The sequence below is a fragment of the Fistularia commersonii genome, chromosome 27, assembly GCF_037954325.1.
Source record: "Fistularia commersonii isolate RoL2024-O1a breed Wild chromosome 27, RoL_Fcom_v1.0, whole genome shotgun sequence".
Taxonomy (NCBI): domain Eukaryota; kingdom Metazoa; phylum Chordata; class Actinopteri; order Syngnathiformes; family Fistulariidae; genus Fistularia; species Fistularia commersonii.
Window position 1 is genome coordinate 7,869,763 of NC_141310.1, and position 21,081 is coordinate 7,890,843.

Here is a 21,081-nt window from a genome sequence, read left to right on the forward strand (position 1 = left end):
TTGGGCGTTGTGCATGTCCACAGTATTACCCTCCATGATTGAGATGTGTACGGCTCTCCTTCGTGTCCTTGGCACGCTGGTCAAACGGGGGCCGTGCGTAATAGAAGGGCAGCTCCTACTTGGCACCATTCCAGCCCTGGACAAACACATGCACATGGAATATTATGCAAATGATAACACATTTAATTGTATTCCGCCAATATGCATGCATTTTTGAGATTCTAACCTGTGAATCTCAGGGGGGTCTCTTTTAATTTTGGCACTTTGTTCCATTACCTCCTTTGCAACCTTTCCACTGAAAAATCATGAATATCAAAAAGCAAATCATTCATTTCTGTTTTTTTCTTTACAAACACATACACATAGTGATTATTTCCTTTCATGCAATACCCTTGGGAAGAAACCATGGTAAAAAAAAAATAGAAGACAAATAAGTATTCAGTACCTGTATCTAAAGCGACTACCCTTGAAAAAGAGATTGCTACTGGACACTGTGCGGACTTGACTTGACTTTTCCAATCTGTGAATAACAGGAGAATGAAAGTCATTAAATAAACAAGTGTAAGTGGAGTAATGACCATTGTTCAGCTTGCCTGACCCTGACTCACTTGTAGAAAGCTTGATTCTCAACTCCACACTTCCACAGATGCTTACAGGCTTCCGGTGTAGGTGCAAAGTATGTGAGTATGATCTTCTTATCCTGTAATAAGTTATTATAGGTAAGACATCTTTTATGAGTAGTGTAAAAATATTTCATTTTACAAATAGACTCAAGTGACAAGATAATTCACAGGCTTAGGCCTCAAAGTTTCCAGCGGATGAATTTTACAGTTTTTTTTTTTCTTTTAAACCAATCTTTAATTTTTGTTTGAGGATGGAGTAGAACAGTTTTCCACTGACAGGGTTTCTGTACATAAAACAAGGCCATACTCAGTAACTCTTCAGGATCTAAAGGGTTCAACGGACAATGTTTAATAATGCATACTCATACCTCTGTCTGATTTGCATATATATGGAATGTCTTTGCTTCAAACTTGAGTTTGGTCACTTCATCCCTGAGTTTGAGACAAAAAAGCGAAAAAGTCAGTGATTGAGCAAGTAAGTCAATAGTGACAAATGGAAATAGCAAGAGATAGATACAAAATGCAAAAAATGATAGATACATGTAAAATGTACATAATGTTCATTATGCCAGAAAGTTATTTTCTTTATATAAATAAAAGCATCATGTACCAGAAGAGCTAAATCAAGACTGTGAAAACCTCTACTTGATAGCGGGATGACTAAGCTGTCTTTAGAAGGTTCCTGCTGGGGACTTAGTTACTTTAAAACTTTTTTCACCCATTTTAATATGCAGGCTCTATGAATGTCTTTCATTTTAATTGGGGGTTGCTTTCTTACAATATTCTAGTGGAAAATATACATAACAGCTGAAGCATATTGGTAATTACGATTACAGATGATTGTTTCTCCGTAATTTCACGCGCAGATGGAGCTGCAATTCAAACAGATTAATCAAAGTACAACTTTTTTTTCTATAAGGAATTCTGAACGTGACCCTGATCAAATAAGGTGCATTTGACATATGACAGGATTTTAAATCCATGTGCACACAGCTGGCCTTTATTATTTGAGTAAACCAGAAGAGTGGTTTATTATTATTGTTATTATTGTTATTGTTACTATTGTGGTCGTTACTATTATTATTATTGTTATTGTTGTTATTGTCATTATTGATGTTGTTACTATTATCATTACTACCCATCCATCCATCTTCTGCCGCTTATCCTGTGTTCAGGGTTGTGGGGGATGCTGGAGCCTAACCCAGCTGGGCTGGTCGCGATCAAATTGCAGGACCTATTATTATTAATATAGTTATCTTTATCATTTTATTATTTCGTTTTCATTTTTGGAAAGGTTCAGGGTTCAGTAATAAATTGAATTCAAAACCATAATAATCTTTTCTCAGTGCTAAACCGTACCCACCATGTAAGGAAATGTACCCTTCTGTTTCCTTGCAGCACAGTGAATCCAAAGGGAGTAAAAGCCAGAAATGCTGGGTTGCCAGACACATCCTGAATACAAACAACAATTTAATATTCAATACAGGTTTGGGAACTGTTATTGAATTCAGTGCCATAACATATACTTTTTTAATCATTGGATCAATTGTTTATTGTATAATAGAAAAATGTAACTTCAGCATGTTATATCAATTATTTCACAGCAAAGTGATGAAAACCAAAGAGATAAAACACAACACCTTGCATGGATGAGGGTCCACTCCGTACGTCTCCAGCATTTGAGCCTTCTGGAGGAAGTTAAGCTCTGAGTTTTCAGGAGTTTGACCTCTGTGTGAAAGTAAAAAAAAAACATTTGTGTCAGAGCCAGAAAATGATGTCTGTCTCGTGGCCATTTTATTTTTAAATCCACCTCTTCCTTCGTTTCAGGTGACTTGTCCTTCCTTTTGTTTGATTGTCTCCACCTGTTCTCCACTTCTTGCCTGTATTTCCCTCTATCCTGTGCTATTTTGTCTTGAACCCGTGTGTCACAACTCCTCGAATCCTCAGGCCAGCGACACAACAATCACTGCAATTATCCTCCGCACCTGGAGGCCACGCCTCACCAGAAAACAATTCAAATTATCAAGCCAGAGTATAAAGACGGACCCAAAGTTTCAGTTGGTGTCTGGTCTCGTTTGTTAGAAGAAGAAGTTTATGGTGTCTTCAACTTGTCTTTGTATAGCAACGTTCCAGATTGAGAATACATTAAACCCACCTGCATTTCTACTTGCCTGTGTTTGTGCTCATGTTTTGGGCTTTTGCTGGCTTTGGGTGTTGTCTTTGATTTCCCTTGTCAAAGCAGACAATCTTTTGCCATTAAATATTGTTTCCTAAAACTTTGTTCCCAAAGACATGCATTTGGATTCTTTGCCATAATTCTTATTGAATATAGAAGCCAAACATTTAATATGACGCAGTCACTTCCCAGAATGCTTATGTGTCATGAATGCAAATTGTGCACTTAACATTCTGCAAGGGCAGGTGGAGCCCTTCACATGTTTTGTACACCGACCACTGTCAGATAAAAACAGTTCTTCAATAAGATATATGATATATACAACGTCAATCTAATGCAAAAGTCGACCTTTTCTTATGAGAGGGGAATTTTCTCTTATCTTCTTCAAAAGGTACGAAACTCTTTTTTTTTTTCCTCCCTTGGTCAGTCTACTCCTGTCAAAGCTTGTCTTGATGGAAACTGGTTGTCGTAATTCTCTAAATTGGATATTCGTTGGTCAATCAAAGATCATCTCAAGTCAAATTTTCACACAAGTCATTTGTCTTTTCTTGACATTCACACAGATTGAAACCTGGATTAAACTCAGAATATAATTCATTTTCTCCTTGCCAGTGGAGAGTTGTGTCTGACCTTGCAGCAAACTCTTCAACATTAACTTTTTAAAAAGAAATCAGCCACCGCGTCTACTAATAACATGTATTTTGCATTAAAAGCTTCAAATTCCTCCCAAATGTATTCATGAAAAGGTATTTTGTTGTAAAACTTTCTATTTAAGAAAAAAAAAAGACTGCCTCAATAAACGAAGGAAGAGGACATATTTCAGGCTGCGAGAAAATCAGGAATCAAGGTCCTTCCTCAGCCTGTTGATTAGAGTATTATCTGCCACACACACACCCAAATCAAATCAAGACAAAATAAAGTGAGTTAAACCGCAATTAAAAAAAAACACACTTCCCCAATCATGTAAATATAATTTTTCCATCCAAATAGCCTATGCTCAGGTCACGGGTTCCATTTAATGTCTCATATCGGGTAACATCCAATTGCTAATATTTAAATATTGCAAAGGATATACATTTATATCTGTTTCAATACAGACTATCCCTGTTGTGAATCCCTAATCAGACCTTTTTATTCAAGACTCCTTGCACCACTAAAAAATTAACATGTCCTCCAAAGTGCTAAGAATAGAAATACCCTAAACCATTAGTTTCATTTCTTTCATGATTAAGCCATGAGGGCAAAAAAGAAAACAGATGAGATAACTATATGTAGGACAAACAATATGGAATAAGCGCACGTGACTGTTTCAGAAATGTTGACTTACATCAGCTCAGTCTTGTGGATTTCAGCAATTCGTCGCTCCAACTTCTCAGAGTGCTTTGGGAAGAATTGAAACTTGGAACTGTAGCCCTCTGGGTGTTTCCCAGGGTCATAGTCACCAATTTCAGCTGCAAATGAAGAAAAAAAAAAAAAAGAAAAAGAAAAACACTTAAGTCCAATTATATGCGAAAGCCTCCGGAGGGGAAAAACTAAAATTCTGTATGATTTATTTTCAGTGTCTGATCTAAGTAGTTATTCTCCTGAGTTTATGGCTTAAGGGCAAAAAAAACTTTTGTGGGGATAATTTTAGGAGTTAATTTTCTCCCCATCTCTGAAAACCCTTGATTATTAAGTATTTTTCTGACAACCAAAATGAACATTTCACCAAACACCTTTGTTCTGCAATTGGGAACCAGGGACAGAAAAGAAGCTTAGAATGTAACCTCATCACATTTGATAAGTACGATTTAGAATATTATAACTTTAAAAAAGGGGGAATATGAACAATGAAATTCATTTTGGACTGCTTTCTCACCAAAGTTCATTGATGAAACTGTATTTCAAAGACCCCAAAGCGTTCTCATGCTTGTCTGCAGGAATTACGATTAACACGTTTTTTTGACACTTTACACTACCATGAAACAGACAGCAGCAAACTGATGAAAAAGAAATGAAGCATCAAAAGGTGGATTAATTGGAATCAAACATGAGCTCTGAACACTTCATACTCGAGGTCCACCATGCAAACCAAAATTTTGTCGATTATTCGCAGCGAAAGCATTTTGTCTAATTCATCTCCGCTGCTGCATTTGTTATAAACATTTTATTTAACTAAGCTTTTCGCCCTCCTACATTAAGAATCTGCCTTGTTAATTATAGGCCATAATTACAATGAATATTTGGGATAAGAAGAAAGATGGTGACAGGAACTGTTGTTTATTCATCTCAATAGTGACTGACACTGAAAGGAGAAGAACTCAGCTATTGTATTGCAATTTCCAAAAATCTATCATTTGAAGTTCTGCAGTAACTGAGAGATACACGTTTAATTCTTACAAAACAACACATTTCTCACATTCTTCAAAAAGCATGTACAGTTAGTTTTAGTCCAGTACCACTTTTGAGTCTCATAGTTTGGTAAAAAAAAAAAAAAACGTATAGAAAAGAGCTTTCCAACTTATTCATCTCGATTAAAATGAAGTAGGAATGTACAGTGGGTTGTTTGCTCACAGTTTAAGACCCCTAAATGTCTTTTTTATCAATAGTTGCAAGTTGCAAGGTGAAAGGTTTTCAAAATCGGACAATATGGATAGATTATTTCTCAATATGACGACTCATTGGAAACTTTTTTGCCACGTTTTTCTTTTTTCAAGATTGACTTGTTTTTAAGTTGAGCTTAATGTTCTACTGATTGTGTACCCTGGGATTGCTGCTTTCAATCATTTGTTGAATAAATTAAACTATTAATTCCTTTTTTATAGCCCTTAAAGATAAGCAGCTAAATTGATATTTCTTAATTAAAATTGAGCAACAAATTCTGAGCCCCACTGAGATCTGGTATGGCCAAGTAGTATTAGTTTTCCATTTGCATGCATATCTGCATTGCCACAAGCTCACCAACACTAAAAGGCTAATTAGAATAATGCAGAATTTGTATCAAAGTATATTTGAAAACAACATTCGTACCTTGTAATATATAAGCAGCCAACAGGGCAGCATCTGATGTCTTGCAAAGGAGGCGACCGTGATAAAGATCCCTTTTAACCTGCAGGAAGACGAGATATCTGTGGAATGGAACACAGAAACACTGATCTGGGTTATTATTTAGATAGAATCAGTAAATTGATCCTATTTGCCTTTTCTTGATAACACAATGAAGATGTTTGTGCGTTATAGATATGATGTCCTTTAAGCCCAACATGTTTGAAGTAGATTTTAGTGGTATTACTTCATGGCACCATTGTTAATATGTTTGCATGGAATCCATTATTTTGTAAGAAATTATGTCATACCAGCCAAAAATTGAACAATTTCTATCAAAGCCCTTGTTTAAAAAACAAAAAATTTAAAAATATTATACATTTAGGATGTTATTATTAGATATTTATGTTAAATGATGCTATCACTATCATATTAATGGGGATGGAAAACAATTTTGAAGTCACAGTGACACTGTTGTATTAGTGAGTTCATCCTTGAGTCATAGTTTAAGGTATCTCTGAGTTTTCGGGTTAATGAGTACAAAATTAATCAACATGTTGTTTGATGGAAAACCCTAAAACATGGTAACTCACGTGTTCGACTTATTATATTATTTTATTGTCTGCCGTCTGTAGTTATGAAGAAGAAGCTGCAATACTCGAGTAGCTCCAGACTTTGAAATAGAAAAGTGTAACTTATAAAGACTGTTACACTAAAGTCATCTGAAAAACCAATTCTAATTAACTTATAAATAAAACAGACAGAATGCAATTAATGTTTGATCAGAATTCCACTGTGAATGTTTGGAACATTAGACATGAAAAATATTGTATACCCCCAGGCAGAATTTGAACCAATGAGTAATTATTCTGAGGCCTGACAATAATCTAAAATATGATTGCTGCTTCACATGGATGTCCTGTGAGAATAACTCAATCTTTTTGTGTTGTACCCACCATGCATAGATGAGCCGAGCCCGTATTCTCAGCCAGCATTCATTTTATACGCTTGTTTATTCTGCTTTTCTCCAAGCAGCAAAGCAATAAATATTACAGTACTAAACACTGCCAGGACAAATGTTGGTGTAAAGAATGTAGACAATGCACAACATACCTTCTTATCGCACATCCTGTCATCTTTGATTTTACACTGTTGAATGCAAGCCGCAGATTTCCTTAATATGTATGTAACTGGCTTTGTTTGTGGGCATTTGATGCAAACTATTCAGAGCTAATGATTGCAACACTGTGGCTGGCGGTGACTCAGGCAGCTGCAATGTACGAGGTATATTATCTATTCAATTTGGATCCTGCTGGCTTTCTCAAACCAGGTCCCTTGTGTGTTTAAAATCTACAGTGTTCCATCTTAATGGCAACCAGTTTCTACAAATCAAGTGTTTTGCAAGAGTGGCATTTAGGCTTGGTTGTATATTTACTGGTTTTTCTGGTTTATCAATCACAAATCAATTCATTAGTCCTACACTTTCAGCATATATTCGTTGTAGTATTACCAAATGCAATGGTACCGCAATACCTGGATTGCTGTCAATTTGGATTAAATGTATACATAGCATTCTATAAAAGCTAATTCGAAGCTTTTACATGTTGTTACGTGTCATTAATGTGTTATTATTAGCATGTCTATGAATCCTCAAGTCAAAACAAAAGCACGGACACAAAGCTCTCTGGCTGGTATTCTGTCCCTTCGAGACAAGCTGGAATCTGATGTGAAGAGATTTCGAAGTGTGGCAGCCAGTCAAGGGATGTGATTTAAGGGAGCTATGAGCTCAGTAGCTCTCTGGCTCCTCGCAGCAGTTTGTTAAATTGTCAGGGATGCCACACACAGTGTAGTTGTGAGGAGCTTCATGGCACTGCAACTTATAAAAAGAGGAATACTCAAATCTGTCTGCAGTGTTTGACACTGTTATCACACCGCATGCTTTTTCTTAGCATATAAAATTGATAGCGAAAACATTGCAACTCGGATGTGATTGTATTTGAGGGGGACAAGTGGAATTCTTCATTGTAACAATTCTTGGTATGTCTCTTGCAGGTGTATTTATAATCTTAATGAAGAACCACCAATTTGAATTGATTGCATGAAGAGCATTTTTGTCTGTTTACAGTCTTGTGCGGGATATGGGATAATGAGGCCTTTTAAATGCATTGTCTCACTTAATTAAATGTTAATGGAATATTATGGAGCTTTTACTCATTTTGTTTTTCCTTTTTTTTTTTTTCTTCCTGCTTTGTGGTTACAGAAAAAGCTGACGTCTTCTGGGACCATTTGCTCAAGAAAATCACACCACTGGGCTCTGTAGAGCTGATATTAGTGAAGGGCATCAATGCGTCCACTCTAGTTTTTACTTCTAGAAGTAGAACATCCCAGCACCTCCTCCTGTGGGGCACAAAGTGACTTCCCTCTCTTCCTGAAATATCAGGTAATATTCAACGGTAGCTTCAGCAGCTTTAATACAATAGCTTATTTCAATATTTGGTTTTCGTTAACAACTGTATAGACATTATGGGTCCACTATTACATTTGGGGTCTTGGGTACATTTTTTATCATATTTGTTTTATTGTAGGCTTTCTTTTTTTTTCTTTTTTTTTTTTCCTTCATTTCCAATTATTATATTTCTTACATTTGCACCCCCACAAATGTTGGAACATGATTTTGTTGTTGGTTGTTGTTGGACTAGATGAGAGTGAAGCAGGTCACACAAAATAAACACCAAACAAACTACTGTGGCAAATGACATTTGAAATATTCAGTGGGACATAGTTATTAATCTGAGAGAAAAACAGACAAATAAAAAGGACCCTGTCAAATCCCAGCTGAACTGCACCGTCTCAAAAACTTACCTGGTGATTTCTTCTTTCAGGGCAGCAGGGTCAGGTGGATAAAACTTGACACGCAAACACATGGTGAAAGGAGGCTGGGCTGTGGTGGGAAAAATAGATATTCAGTATTATTTGTATTCAGAATTTTTCCTTAATTGGGCAATTTAGAATTGCACATACATCATACGAATTCATTAGTCATGTTAGATTTAACACTTACATTTCATTTGTTTGGCAATTGATTTTGTGAACTCCAGCCAGTGCTGAAAGGAAGAGAAAGACCTTCAGTTTGGAAATTGAATGCCTAGCTGATATCCCATCAGTCTGCGGTCTGATTGCTCAGTGACTGAATGTATTTTACTTGTAATTTACAGCTCGAAAGCAAACTAAAATTACTCTCGGCTCCTTCCTCTCTGTTGTTTCGACTCCCTACCGATGCAGTCACGACGTGGAGACGAGATGAAAGCAAGCTGCTTGGAAGATTATCAGGGGAGCGCTGCTTTCCGTCGCAGTAAACACGGCAAATCAAAAACTACTGTTAATCAGTGAGTTGATGACATGCTGACAATAACCGCATTGTGCTAAAAAATACATCAATTGTGAAACAATAATGCTGTGCTACTTTTATTAGCTGTATTGTGATAATTGACTTTTTAAGCAGCACTTGTCTTCACGCTCCCAAGGAGCCATCGCTAAGTAGTTGCTCTGACAGTTGAAAGTTGTTGACAGTTTTGAGGAGTGATTATTCACTTTTACAATCATATGTGTTTAACGGTTTTAAAATTTTCCAGAGTAAAGGCAAAATAGGTATTATGACCTGACTTTCCTGCATCCATGTAAATGTTTTTCAGTTACAGGTCAGCATCTGAAACTACCTTCCCCTAACTATCCCATCAATCAAAAGCCAATCCACAATGCAATCTAAATAATACAGTAGTTAGTCACGCAGTTATATTACATAACTTTACGAATTGAATGATCCATTCATATGCAAAAACATCAGAAATCAATAAAGGCTTACTGTACATTTACAAAAAGAATTACAAAATCAGTACCACCATTCTTTATGCAAACTAAACAGCAGATAGCTGTTTTGGAAACTATGGCCTCTAATGGGACAGTTTACCTCCATTCTGGGGTCTTAGTCTAGGATGCACGCCAGCTCCAAGCCACTCTGACTAAGACTAATAAACAGTTGCTATTTTCCTTCATCTCTAGTGTTGGGAGCATGAGAGTGGCCACTCTACAGTATATGTTTGACCTACAGGTGTTCTGTGCTGCTTCCTCCACTCTGTCCTTGCATTTCATAGTCTATCTATTTTTTATTAATCTTGGTGCTGATGTGGGAGAATCTTGCAAAATAACACTTTGCCACCCCCCCCCCCCTTATTTTCTTGTCTATTTGTCTTTTTTTTTCCCTTTTGTTATAAATTCTCCTCCTGCTGTTGTTTCCTGTACAACGCCCTCTGCATTTTGGAAAGTGTAAAGCAATTTTGCAGTAGTATAAATTATATGAATTATTAGCATAAGAACGACAGCATGATTGGTAATAATCATCTGGGACTTCTCAGAAAATGGCAACCTTATAATTTTTCTACTTATAATGCAGTTCACATGAAACTTTCAAGAGCTGGTTTACTGTTGTAGAAAACTGGAGCAGTTGGAGTAGTTGGAAAATATAGTTGTTGTTTTTTCCTTTTTTTCTAAATACTTACTCTCTGCTTGTCCGGGTCCACATATCTGATACCAAAGTAATCTTTTTCCAGTAGATTCAGATGGTGGCAGATAAGATCAAACAGGTATTGTCCCTTAGCATCCCGCTGAAAAACAGATGAATAATAGTTGACATATACCTGTTCAGGATCCATTATGAAAGGGGAAGAGAAAGGGGGAAGAAAAAAATCTCCCTTTTCATAAGAGTTCATCGTCTCATTTTTTTACATATCATCAAGCACAATTAATGAATTCCCAATGGTTCCATAGCGTATAAATTTGAATTGTTAAAGAGTCAAAACTCAAGCCAGGACCAGCAGGAAACCAATGAAACCATCAAAATAATGTCTTAAATGAACAGATCAATTCTCTTCATGGAGAGTCCGTTTTTTTTGAGGCTCTGAGCTGCAAATGTCCACCAGAAAATGTTTAAATATTTCACTACCCTCAAGGGAGAAATATGAGGGCTATCAAAAATTCATATTGCAGCAGCAGCCATCTGTCAAGTCTTTGAGAAATTTCTGCTACAGAAAAAGACTTGGAAGCGCAGTAAGGTGAGGTGAAGGCAAAGCAGGACCAAAGGAAGACAAAGCCTTTGGATTGCAATGCAGAGCTTAAATCCTGCCTCTGTAAATATTTTGATTCTTTTTCAGACAGTTTTTTGCTCATTAGTGAACCAGATAGTTTGATAAATTAACCATTTTTTTTTAGCTAATCAAATTCCAAAACCTGAACAATCAATGACAGCTGTAGATAACACTGGATACTGAGTGAGTTAGGTACCAGTGTCCCGTAGTGACAAAGATAAATATGAATGAATTAAAATTTCAGATTACAGCTCATATAATGTAAAAAAATGCCAGATCATCTTGGACATGACCATGCATATGAACATATAAGTATAAACACTTATTGGGATTGTGTGTACACCAATATTTTCTCTGACAAAAATACCTTTAAACTGGCTGAGGCAGATTCACAGGGGACTAAGGAGGAACAGAACAGGACAAACTTTGGAAACAAGGAGTCCAAAAAAGGGTAACAGAGAAAGTTAAGACAAAAGTCCTGACTGACTTAGGGGACAAGTTGAAAAAAATGAGAGCACTGAATGATTGTCAATAGTATGGATGTATGACATCTGCTAAAAAATGCATTCTAAACACAATTCCATTTTACTCGATTTCAAAACAAAATTTAAAGCAACATCAAGTAATGTCAGTTATTGCCTAAAACATGTAAATACAGGCCACTTGTGAGACCATAATCTATTTTAAATAAAAAAATTGCCTCTTAAATAAAACAGTATTAAGGATTTGTAGAAAATGATGCATTTTCAAATGCATTTAACAAAAGTAAATGATGGCAACTGTCCCTGTAGAGCTACTTAGTTGATTGCGTGTTAGGTTATTATAAATATACTTGGCTCAATAAATCTAATTATTTGGGACAAAAGATTATGTTTATATTGGTTTGCCAGTCTATCAGGCTTATGCAAAGCAGAAATGGGTTCATTTAAATGTTAAATAAAATGTTCCTGACAACAACTCACCAGATGAGGATTTTTGTTTTAATTGATGAGGATTCTCTTGTACAGTGAATGATCCTCAAGTGTACACAACTTTAAACATTACCCATCTATAATACATGCAGCTGCCATTCAATTTACAATTTAGCTCAGATTTTCCCCTTTATCATCTATGAGCTCAGCTATACACTGATGCCAAAGCATCAAAAACAATGATGGACCCAGCATTTGCTCAAGGACACTTTAAAACAGTTTCAGACAGCCTCATTGTCAGCTGAGTCATGCTTACCATCTTTGCGGCCTCTCCTTATTTCCTTCCATTTGGATTGTAAAATTCTCATAACACTTCCAATATTGCACAGAGCACATTTCCAAAAAAAAATGTTTAATTCAAGATTCTTTTTTTTTTTTTCGGAAGATCTCATTAGCTTGACATCTAACCACCTAGACTGCAGTGCAGTGTTTGTTGGAGGCTGAGAAAAAATCTCTCAGTTGCACAGACTCATCTCGGTGTGCACCATCAAAACACAGCCCAAAGCTTCCTCTCTCTCACACCATCAACATCTCAATCAATAGAGGGGTTTTAATTAGCAACCCTGCATCTGTCTCTCCTTCATTGTAACATTAACTGTGGGCTTCTCATTTGACTGGTAATTGGAAAGTGCCATATCATGTCTTGCCTAGCATTCTCTAGTTTCAGTTTTGGAATTTAAATGCATGATTGTTAAGAAAAAGTTTGTTTTTCTTTAACAAAATGTAGATAGCCTTTTTACCATCGCGTTGCCATTTTAGGAATCATTTAAGGCACTTTTCTTCTTCTTCCTCTCCATTTTTTTTTCCCTGCCAACCCAAATCCAATGTCCCTTTTACAAAAAAAAAATATATAAATTTACTCATATTTTATCTTAGCTATATTTATTTGATCTGAAATCATTCCTAGGCTTGACTGGCCCGCACAATATCAGATTGTCAAAGAATAAGAAGAAGAGTACTGAATGTATTACATTTCCCCGCCAAATCGAGTGTATACGCACAACAAAAAAGCAATCTAATTCATAAGGAAACTTCTCTCACTGCAAAATGGGGTCAGTTCCATTACATTTATTCTAAAAGTAGTCTATCAGGTCCTGCTGAGTCCACCCAAGGCACTGCCCATGTTTCCCGGGGTGAACACAACTGACCTTCACTCTCCTGTGTGTCTGTATGTCACTTACATGCCAAGCACCCTTACTCACCAGGACAGGCCTGCTGGCTAAACCAGCAGCAAAAATAGAAACACACACGCGCACGCACATGCACACACCCTCCCTTTATCCTAGTTGCTATTTTCCAAATTTCTGCTTCAAGCCTCGAGATCCACAACATTTTCAGAGCCTGTGCCTCCCACTCCAGCCATCTGTTCACTGTCGTGTAAAGTACAGCGATGCCCAAAATCTTCTGCAATGAATTAGATTGGTACTGTGTTTCCCTGAATATATGTGTGCTGTTATGTTTTCATGCCATGACTATGCCTGCATTTTCCTCGGTTTACGTGATACGACTGATCATCCAACTTTGCAGCTATGAAACAACACAGGTATAGGACTGTTCATCTCAGTGCAACCCTTTAGTGAGCAAAATAAATGGAAACAAATTAATTAGCTGTAACCTATTTACAAGAAATGCTGACAACAGCTTACGGCATCAGTTCTCTAGTACTTGCAAAATGTTTTAAATGCTTCAATGTAATGAGGACACTGATGTTGGGTTTTCCATTGTTGATTGATTTATGTTTGGATGAAATTGAAAAAAGCAAAGCTGTAAATTTTTTTTTGCCAAAGACAGGTGACAAAAGACTCGATCTATACAGTATTTTGTTGTGTTTCATGCCGATGAGACACACAACATTTTTGGGCTCCACTGGGGTTAGAAGGCAGGCCCTCGAGCAGAAATGTTATTGATTGATTGAAAATTAAGTGTTCTTCAGCCATATGAAAATTAAAATGTGAGCCAAACTTCAATACACTGTTAGTTGTGGAGAGAATATGTTATAGATGGCCAGCTAAAACACTGTTTTAATGTTTTCAAAGTACATAAAATGGGAGAGCTATTGTGTATTTTGTGATCAAGCAATATCCCAGTGAGAATAGCTTCACTCGGTTTTCTCTCCGTCGGGTTTTTTGAAATCCTGGAGATTCATATTCCATTTGGATTATAAAGATGTGAGATGAGAAAGTTATAAGATAGTTTTTTCCTCTAAAATTATTTGAGAGGTAAACTGCATTACAGACACCACCCTGTTTTTGGTTGACTATTTAAAAGTAAAACGTTGTAAATGTTACAGTTTTTCATGTAGTGGCTTAGTTGTTTTAGACAGCACAATGTCAGTTAAACAGAATTGTTTAAAATTATATGTCAGGTGTGTTTCACAAGGGAGGAATGTGACTTTTGGCTGTCCGGTGACGAAAAGTACAGGGAGTTTCCTTGATCGTACAGAATCTCACAAACAGTCTAATGGAAAACATTATAATTCGAAATCCCGCGTCAGTGTGTAGGCAGTGAGATCACTGACTGGTTTGCGATCAAAAGACGATTCTGATAGTGAAACGTTGGCTTATCCCACACTTCTACGTTCACCTGATCCCACACAGAGCATCCGGCGCCGTAGAGAAGCACAAGACAACATGCAATAAAAATAAACAATAACGGGAGATCAAATTATGCAGGGTAACTAAAGACTAGTGGAAACGTTCAAGGACATATAATATTTGAGAGCACTGGTTACAAATGGCCAACTTTAAGTCTTACAATTATATGAAATAAATTGGTAACTAAAAATCCGGGGAACAAGTTCGAGTTGAGTTTTCAGAACATAATTTTAAAGAGTCTTTTCCCAATGCTGTATTAAGAGATAATATGGAGGGGGTTCTGAAATTTATAAATCAAATGTAAATCAAAAATGAAATAGCAAAGCCTTAACCTAAAGTACATAAAATGAAAGACTGGTAATATAAAAATGGATGAAGGAAAATTAAAACATAAAACTAGAAAATTTATAAAAGCACAATTGTCTAGCTACAGTTGTAATCATGCATACAATATGCATATAGGAGAATCTTATGTGTGAGCAGTATTAATGTGAGGGTGTGTGTTTAGTTGTGACATAAAGACTAAATTGGATTACTGCAGAACTATCAGGGAGAGAAATGTATTAAACAGAGGACCATAAGTGCTTTATGGAAGCACACGCTGCATTTTATCACAACCATAATAAAAGTGATAAATGAAGGGGAGGGAAATAACCCAGACCGGGGCCAAATGATCACCGCCGATCTAAGTGGGACCACAGCAGCGGCACGCTGCTCTCTCTCGCCCTTGCGTCATATTAATTATTAAGAGAGGTTCCATATCAGCTTGGGAAACACCACATCAATAAATGATGTTGTCATTTCATGCTGCAGGAAAGAAATTGCAACAACTACTCAGCTGGTTGTGAATGGTCACTCATTCTACTTTCAAAGTCTGATAACAGAAGTGCATGTGATGATAAATTGTTTTTGCTCCATATTTACGTGCAGCTCTGTTCGTCTGAATAACAAAGTAATTAAGGAGGGCTGACGATGGTTTCGTTCATCATCATTTTCTTAAAGGATGCATTCTAAAGGCTATGATTGTCGTTGATGGTAAAAATAACTTAATCATAAAGAATATATATTACTTTTTACTTGTAGTTAGCAAACTCTGGAGAGTAGTCTTGGAAATAATGTTTCATTTTATATCGTCCTCACAGTCAGCAACGAATGACATTCGTGATTTTTTTTTTCTTTTTTTTACTTCCTTGCTTGGCAGCATGATTGAGGTAATAATCTCTTCTATCACAACAATGCCTGCAAATGCAGTAATCATGGGAGCATAATGACTAACAGGGACATTAAAAATAATCGGCAGTTTAAAAAAACTGTGACAAAATCAAGTGATACACAAAGTTCCCTCTGCTTGGAAAGACATTGTGTTTCAAGTTAGTAGCATTCCGAATCAATGGCAACTCCATACCTTTGCTTGGGGACGTTAATGATGTTATTTTCTTAGCCTCGGGTGCAATTTATAAAACCGAACGACGTGAAAGTAAATCCTTGAAACTTACACAGCAATAAAGGCCAGAAAACAATTCATAATGCAACAGTAACAGTGGTCCTTTTCCCTCTGGACATAAAATAATTCTAACCAATTTATCTTCCGACGTATTCATGAGAAGAATCATAAGACTATCCGATAGGCAGCTGCTTGTTTTGGGGTTAAACCAAGTTTGTGAAATTATAGCAATCAGTCTGTTCTAATCAATTCACATTCAGTTTGTACCAGATGATGTTTCTGCCAGGTGGTGGTTTTCCCAGCGGGCATTCCTGAGATGTGGCATTTGAGAAAACTGTACAGTTTCGAAGGCACTGTGACTCATGTTCACAAGCACATATGCAAAGGCATAGATAAACTTCTCAACAGAATTGTGCCCCAGGCTGTGGATGATGCTGGAACCCATGGATTTCATTCACAGGAAAAGTGTATTGGTCAGAAAAATATGCTGAAAAATATCACTTTTCAAGTGACACAAGCTCGAGTGACTACAACTGTAAAGCATGAGGCCAAACACCAGTACAAAATGCTGACAATGGAAATTAAAACCAAAAAAATCCTACTCTGATAATTACATGGCTCTGACTCATGCTGTCACCGCTGTCTGTTCATCTTCATCACTATGAAATTCCTTAAAACTTTATCAAATGCGTCACCATTTCAATGAGAAGCACATTTCATGTTAGATTAGATAATGGTATATTGGTACGAAAAAAAAACGTTTATGTGTCTGAGCATCCACAATATAATTTGAAATTTTGCATTTTGCTGCCACACATTACAATACCTTCTATTTCTTTGATTTATTCTTGACATTTTACATTCAGAGATGGAACCCTATCCTTTTAAAAAGTCAAAAGAGATTGTTCAGAGCTGTAATTAATTATTCAGTTCACAGAGACCATTTAAAGATACTCCTGGACAGTGATTTAATTTTGATGGAGCAAAAATCCAAAAATCCACAGTCCTCTCTCTCGACAAAAAATGTTGACCTTCACTAAAGTGAATCTGACGTTAACATGACACTTCATCAGTAATAGAGTGTTTTAGGGTGAGATATCTCCATGTTGAGCATTAGTGGGGGCAAAGCAGTGCTATGAAAACTTTCATGAGTCCCAATCATTTATTCAGTTTATTGAAAACAAGTTTCGGTCGCAAAGAAAAGGATGCTTTAATTCAAAAAGTTTCCTCAATGCATGACTGACTGTCACATTGTGAGACAACAGTGTTCTTTTTTCAGGTATGACATGACTCGACAATTTAAATACACTTTTATCATCCTCCTTTTTTATTTTTGCATGCAACCCTTGTAGCTGCAAGTGGGAATGACAGCGATCCTGCTGAAAAGATGTTCATGTCATCAGTCTGCCTTCTTATTGCCCGTGAAGTGTCTCGGTGGGACACTGATGTTGGGGCTGTGGTCACAATCAGTGATCAGTTGGGTAAATCCCATCTTGTTTAGACAGAGGCTCAGAGTCCTGTGGGCTCCATTACAGAGACACTACAGTGAGAGCAGGAGGCACATAAAGAGTGACTGTTACTGCTCTATCACACTGGGAGGCTAAGTGATTGTTTTTGAGAGGAACCGAAAGCTGATCTCATGGTGATGACATGGTTGGCGCTCATTCCATGACATTTTTTTTTTCTGTCATTTTCCTTTTTTTTTCTACCATGCTTGGATAAATGTTCTATCGTAAATATACAAAATATAAAACTATCAAATAAAAGAAAAAAAAAAACAACACTGCCAAAGTTGAAGTCTCTCAAAAGACAAGATAGTTGAACAAATGATTCACCATTTATTCATGTCCTTCATTTAAACGTAGACCTATATTTGACACAAGGCACGGACAAATAGATTATAAATTGCATTACTTCGTATTCGATTTTTAGATGATTTCTTATGCCAACTTTGTCCCAGAACTTTCAATGAAAAGAATAGAAAAGAACAAAACAAACAAACAAAGTATGGGGTTGCCAGTAACCAGTCACTTTCCAGCTGGCATGTTATATTTCCCTGCCAATACCCATTCTGTCGTCTGGACTACTGAATAAACACAAAAGTTTACCTGCTGTAACAATAGACTGATGAACGAAATGGTAATCTTCAAATGTTTTAAAATTAAATGGGTGTGAAGAGAATTCCTTACTCTGTGAAGAAAGGTGGCCGCATTTGCCAAGTTTGGCATTTAAATGAGTTCTGAAGTAGCATGCTCTGTCAACATTTTTAATGCATTCAAAACCCCAAGCTAAGTAAAATATCATGACCGTTTGCTATTGATAGATCTGACATTTTGCAAACGTAAACCACATTTTTCAGTAATATTTCCTTTCATATGTCAGATCATATACTGACTGCTCACATTCTTCTCCTTCTTTTTCTTTTTCTTCTTTTCCATCTGGCTTTTCCCTTCAGGGGTCGCCACAGCATATCAACCTCCTCCGTCTAACTCTATTCTCTGTATCCTCCTCTCTCACATAGACTGGCTTCATGTCCATTTTCATTACGTCCATAAATCTTCTCTTTGGTCTTCCTCTCCTCCTCCTGCCTGGCAGTTCCAACCCCAGCATCCTTCCTCAAATATCTTCACTATTCCTCCTCTGCACATGACCAAACCATATTAGTCTGGCCTGTCTGACCTTATCTCCAAAACATCTTACAACAATTGACTCATTCCTGATCCATTACTGACATTTTACCTACTTTTTGATAAACAGATAGGAACCAATTTTGCCTCGTTTACTTACGAGCTTCCCATTGATACACTCATTTGCGTATTAAAATATTCTATGTGAATGAAACATCCGGCGTTTATCATAGATGATTTGGATCGATTTCTTTTCAAGCGTTGGCAAGTACAAAAATAAATATCTACAAATCACATTGATTTGTCATAAATAATTCAAGAGAAAACTGAGGTCTTTAAGGCTATGATATATATTTAGTCAGAGATTACTGGTAATGACAACGACCTAAAGATATTCATGCTAGTCTGAACTGAGCCTTTTAAGGAATGAAAGGACACTCTAAATTGGATTCTCCAAACTGTGCCAACAATCTAGAACACTGCTCTTGATCACCAGAGACTCTCTGCAAATAGAAAAGTAATGTCATCTGCTTTTTCATTTGCAATGAAAGGGATCATATAAGTTTAATATAGGACATTTTTACAATATTGCTTCATTTGAAGGGGCATTTAAGGGGGAAGACGTTAAAGCTAAGAAATCTTACCTCGTGAGACATCTTTAATGTGTTTTGACAGACTGTGTTGTGGTGGAACATGAAAAAGGGTTATAGAGGTAAAAAAAATTGTAGTTTAAAATAAATAAGTAATGTAGTATTTATCAACCTAACATCTTATTCATGTGGCATTTCAAAATGTATACTGTAACCATTTTTTTAAAAGACAATATACCACATAACCCTTGCAGCAGACACTAGTTATCTAGTCTCAGTCCTTTTCAGTTTTGATATTAAGGTCTTGTTCGGCATAGGAATCAATTTGACTTGTGTTATCTTGATAATGTTGATATCTGACAAAAGAGCCAAATTACCTAAGATTGTTTGTACACTTGTAACCTTTTTTTCTTATAATATTAAGTACATTCATTCTAATCATCCAATCATTTTCCTTGCATTTGGCGCAGGCGGCTACTTAATTGCACTACACATACTAATATTTATGATAATAAGAATCAGTGTGACTGCCAACGCACATCCACTTATACAGGGTACATCAGAAAAGTAACCAGGAGTGTTCTATTGGACTAATGACAACCAGAGTAGGAGTTTTAATTTACACTCTAAACTACACAATAGAGCTAAGCACTGACCACCCACAGTTTTCTACTTTAGAAGTAAATTTCCCATTTGTTTTCTCATAGACTATTTGGAAAATATTTTACAAAGGTGTAAGCCAAGAGCCTATGATATCAACCTCCTAATGAATAGTTGTCTGTCATTAAAAGAACTGTCTGGGAGCATAAATAAACAAATAATAAAATTCATAAAAAGGGAATGTGTATGTAAGCCTCAATATGAATAAAAGGACTAACTCCCATAAACCTCTGCATTGGACAGAATTAATCAGAGTATCCACTGCAGTATTCATCCTGAAGTTTGCTCTCTCTATTTTTAATCCTCCTGGCTCTAACTGACCGGTCTTTCTGCTGCATTAAGGTTGTTTAAATGTTTAAACACGACTAGACTTGGCAGCTCTTCCATGCCGGCAAAGATAGTCACAGACTGCTTAAAAAATAAATAAGTCTGGGAAAGACGATATAAGTGCATGTTTTGGCTACATTTACCTGTGATTAGAAGATGCAACACATTTGTTTATGTCAGGCCTGAATTGGGTCCGACTGTGAATATTTTTTAGCTGACCTGTAATTTATCACAGCACTAAAGGTGAAATAAAAAAATATCACCGTCTGAGATTGTGGTTAAATTATGGAGTGAAAATACCATGGTACCCATACCGCAGAGGTTACTTTAAGCTTGAAGTCTACAATTGTTTTTTTAATGGAAATACCTTGCCTCTTAAATACATACAGACCAGCCTCTGTAAATATGGGGGGAGGGAGGGTGTAACACCACAGCCGGTGGTTCTCCTCTGCAAAAAATGCATCCATCCAATACTTGTGACATGTGACCGAGCAGTCAGCAGGTCAAACGTGTTACTGATCACTGCCCATGATGAGGATGGAGGCGCCCTGCATCTGCTGTGCTTGCACCTAGAGAAGGCCTAAGAAAGGACATTGTGGCATCCTATCCGAATATCCTGTTCAAACATGCAGGCACACATGCAGGAGGTTTATCATTATCTTATTTCATCTGAAAGTACCAGCTGGTGCACACACACACACACACACACACACACACACACACCTGATAGATTGATTCTCAAATTCTCTAGTTCACACACAAAAGCAGCAGTTTAGTATTGTTTCCTTTCTGCATCAACAAACGAGGAGGACATACAAGCGAGGAAGTCTGAGAGAAAAGACTTACAGGCACGTTATGGACTGCAAAAGGGACTGTCTAGTAAAGACGGGGACATGTCCATAAA

The 21,081-nt window shown here is 36.7% G+C and overlaps 1 protein-coding gene across 1 annotated transcript in view; it reads right to left on the reverse strand.

The window, feature by feature from the left end:
- LOC147217955 (FERM domain-containing protein 5-like) overlaps positions 1-21,081 on the reverse strand; it is a 60,097-nt gene that overhangs the window by 7,684 nt on the left and 31,332 nt on the right. The window contains exons 2-13 of the mRNA XM_086175114.1: positions 10,380-10,484; positions 8,885-8,927; positions 8,686-8,764; positions 5,809-5,906; positions 4,127-4,250; positions 2,264-2,351; positions 1,987-2,075; positions 992-1,055; positions 609-700; positions 446-520; positions 227-295; positions 30-136 (exon numbers count right to left, since the gene is read on the reverse strand). Coding sequence (XP_086031240.1) covers positions 30-136; positions 227-295; positions 446-520; positions 609-700; positions 992-1,055; positions 1,987-2,075; positions 2,264-2,351; positions 4,127-4,250; positions 5,809-5,906; positions 8,686-8,764; positions 8,885-8,927; positions 10,380-10,484 — 1,033 coding nt within the window. The remainder of the gene's footprint in view (positions 1-29; positions 137-226; positions 296-445; positions 521-608; positions 701-991; positions 1,056-1,986; positions 2,076-2,263; positions 2,352-4,126; positions 4,251-5,808; positions 5,907-8,685; positions 8,765-8,884; positions 8,928-10,379; positions 10,485-21,081) is intronic.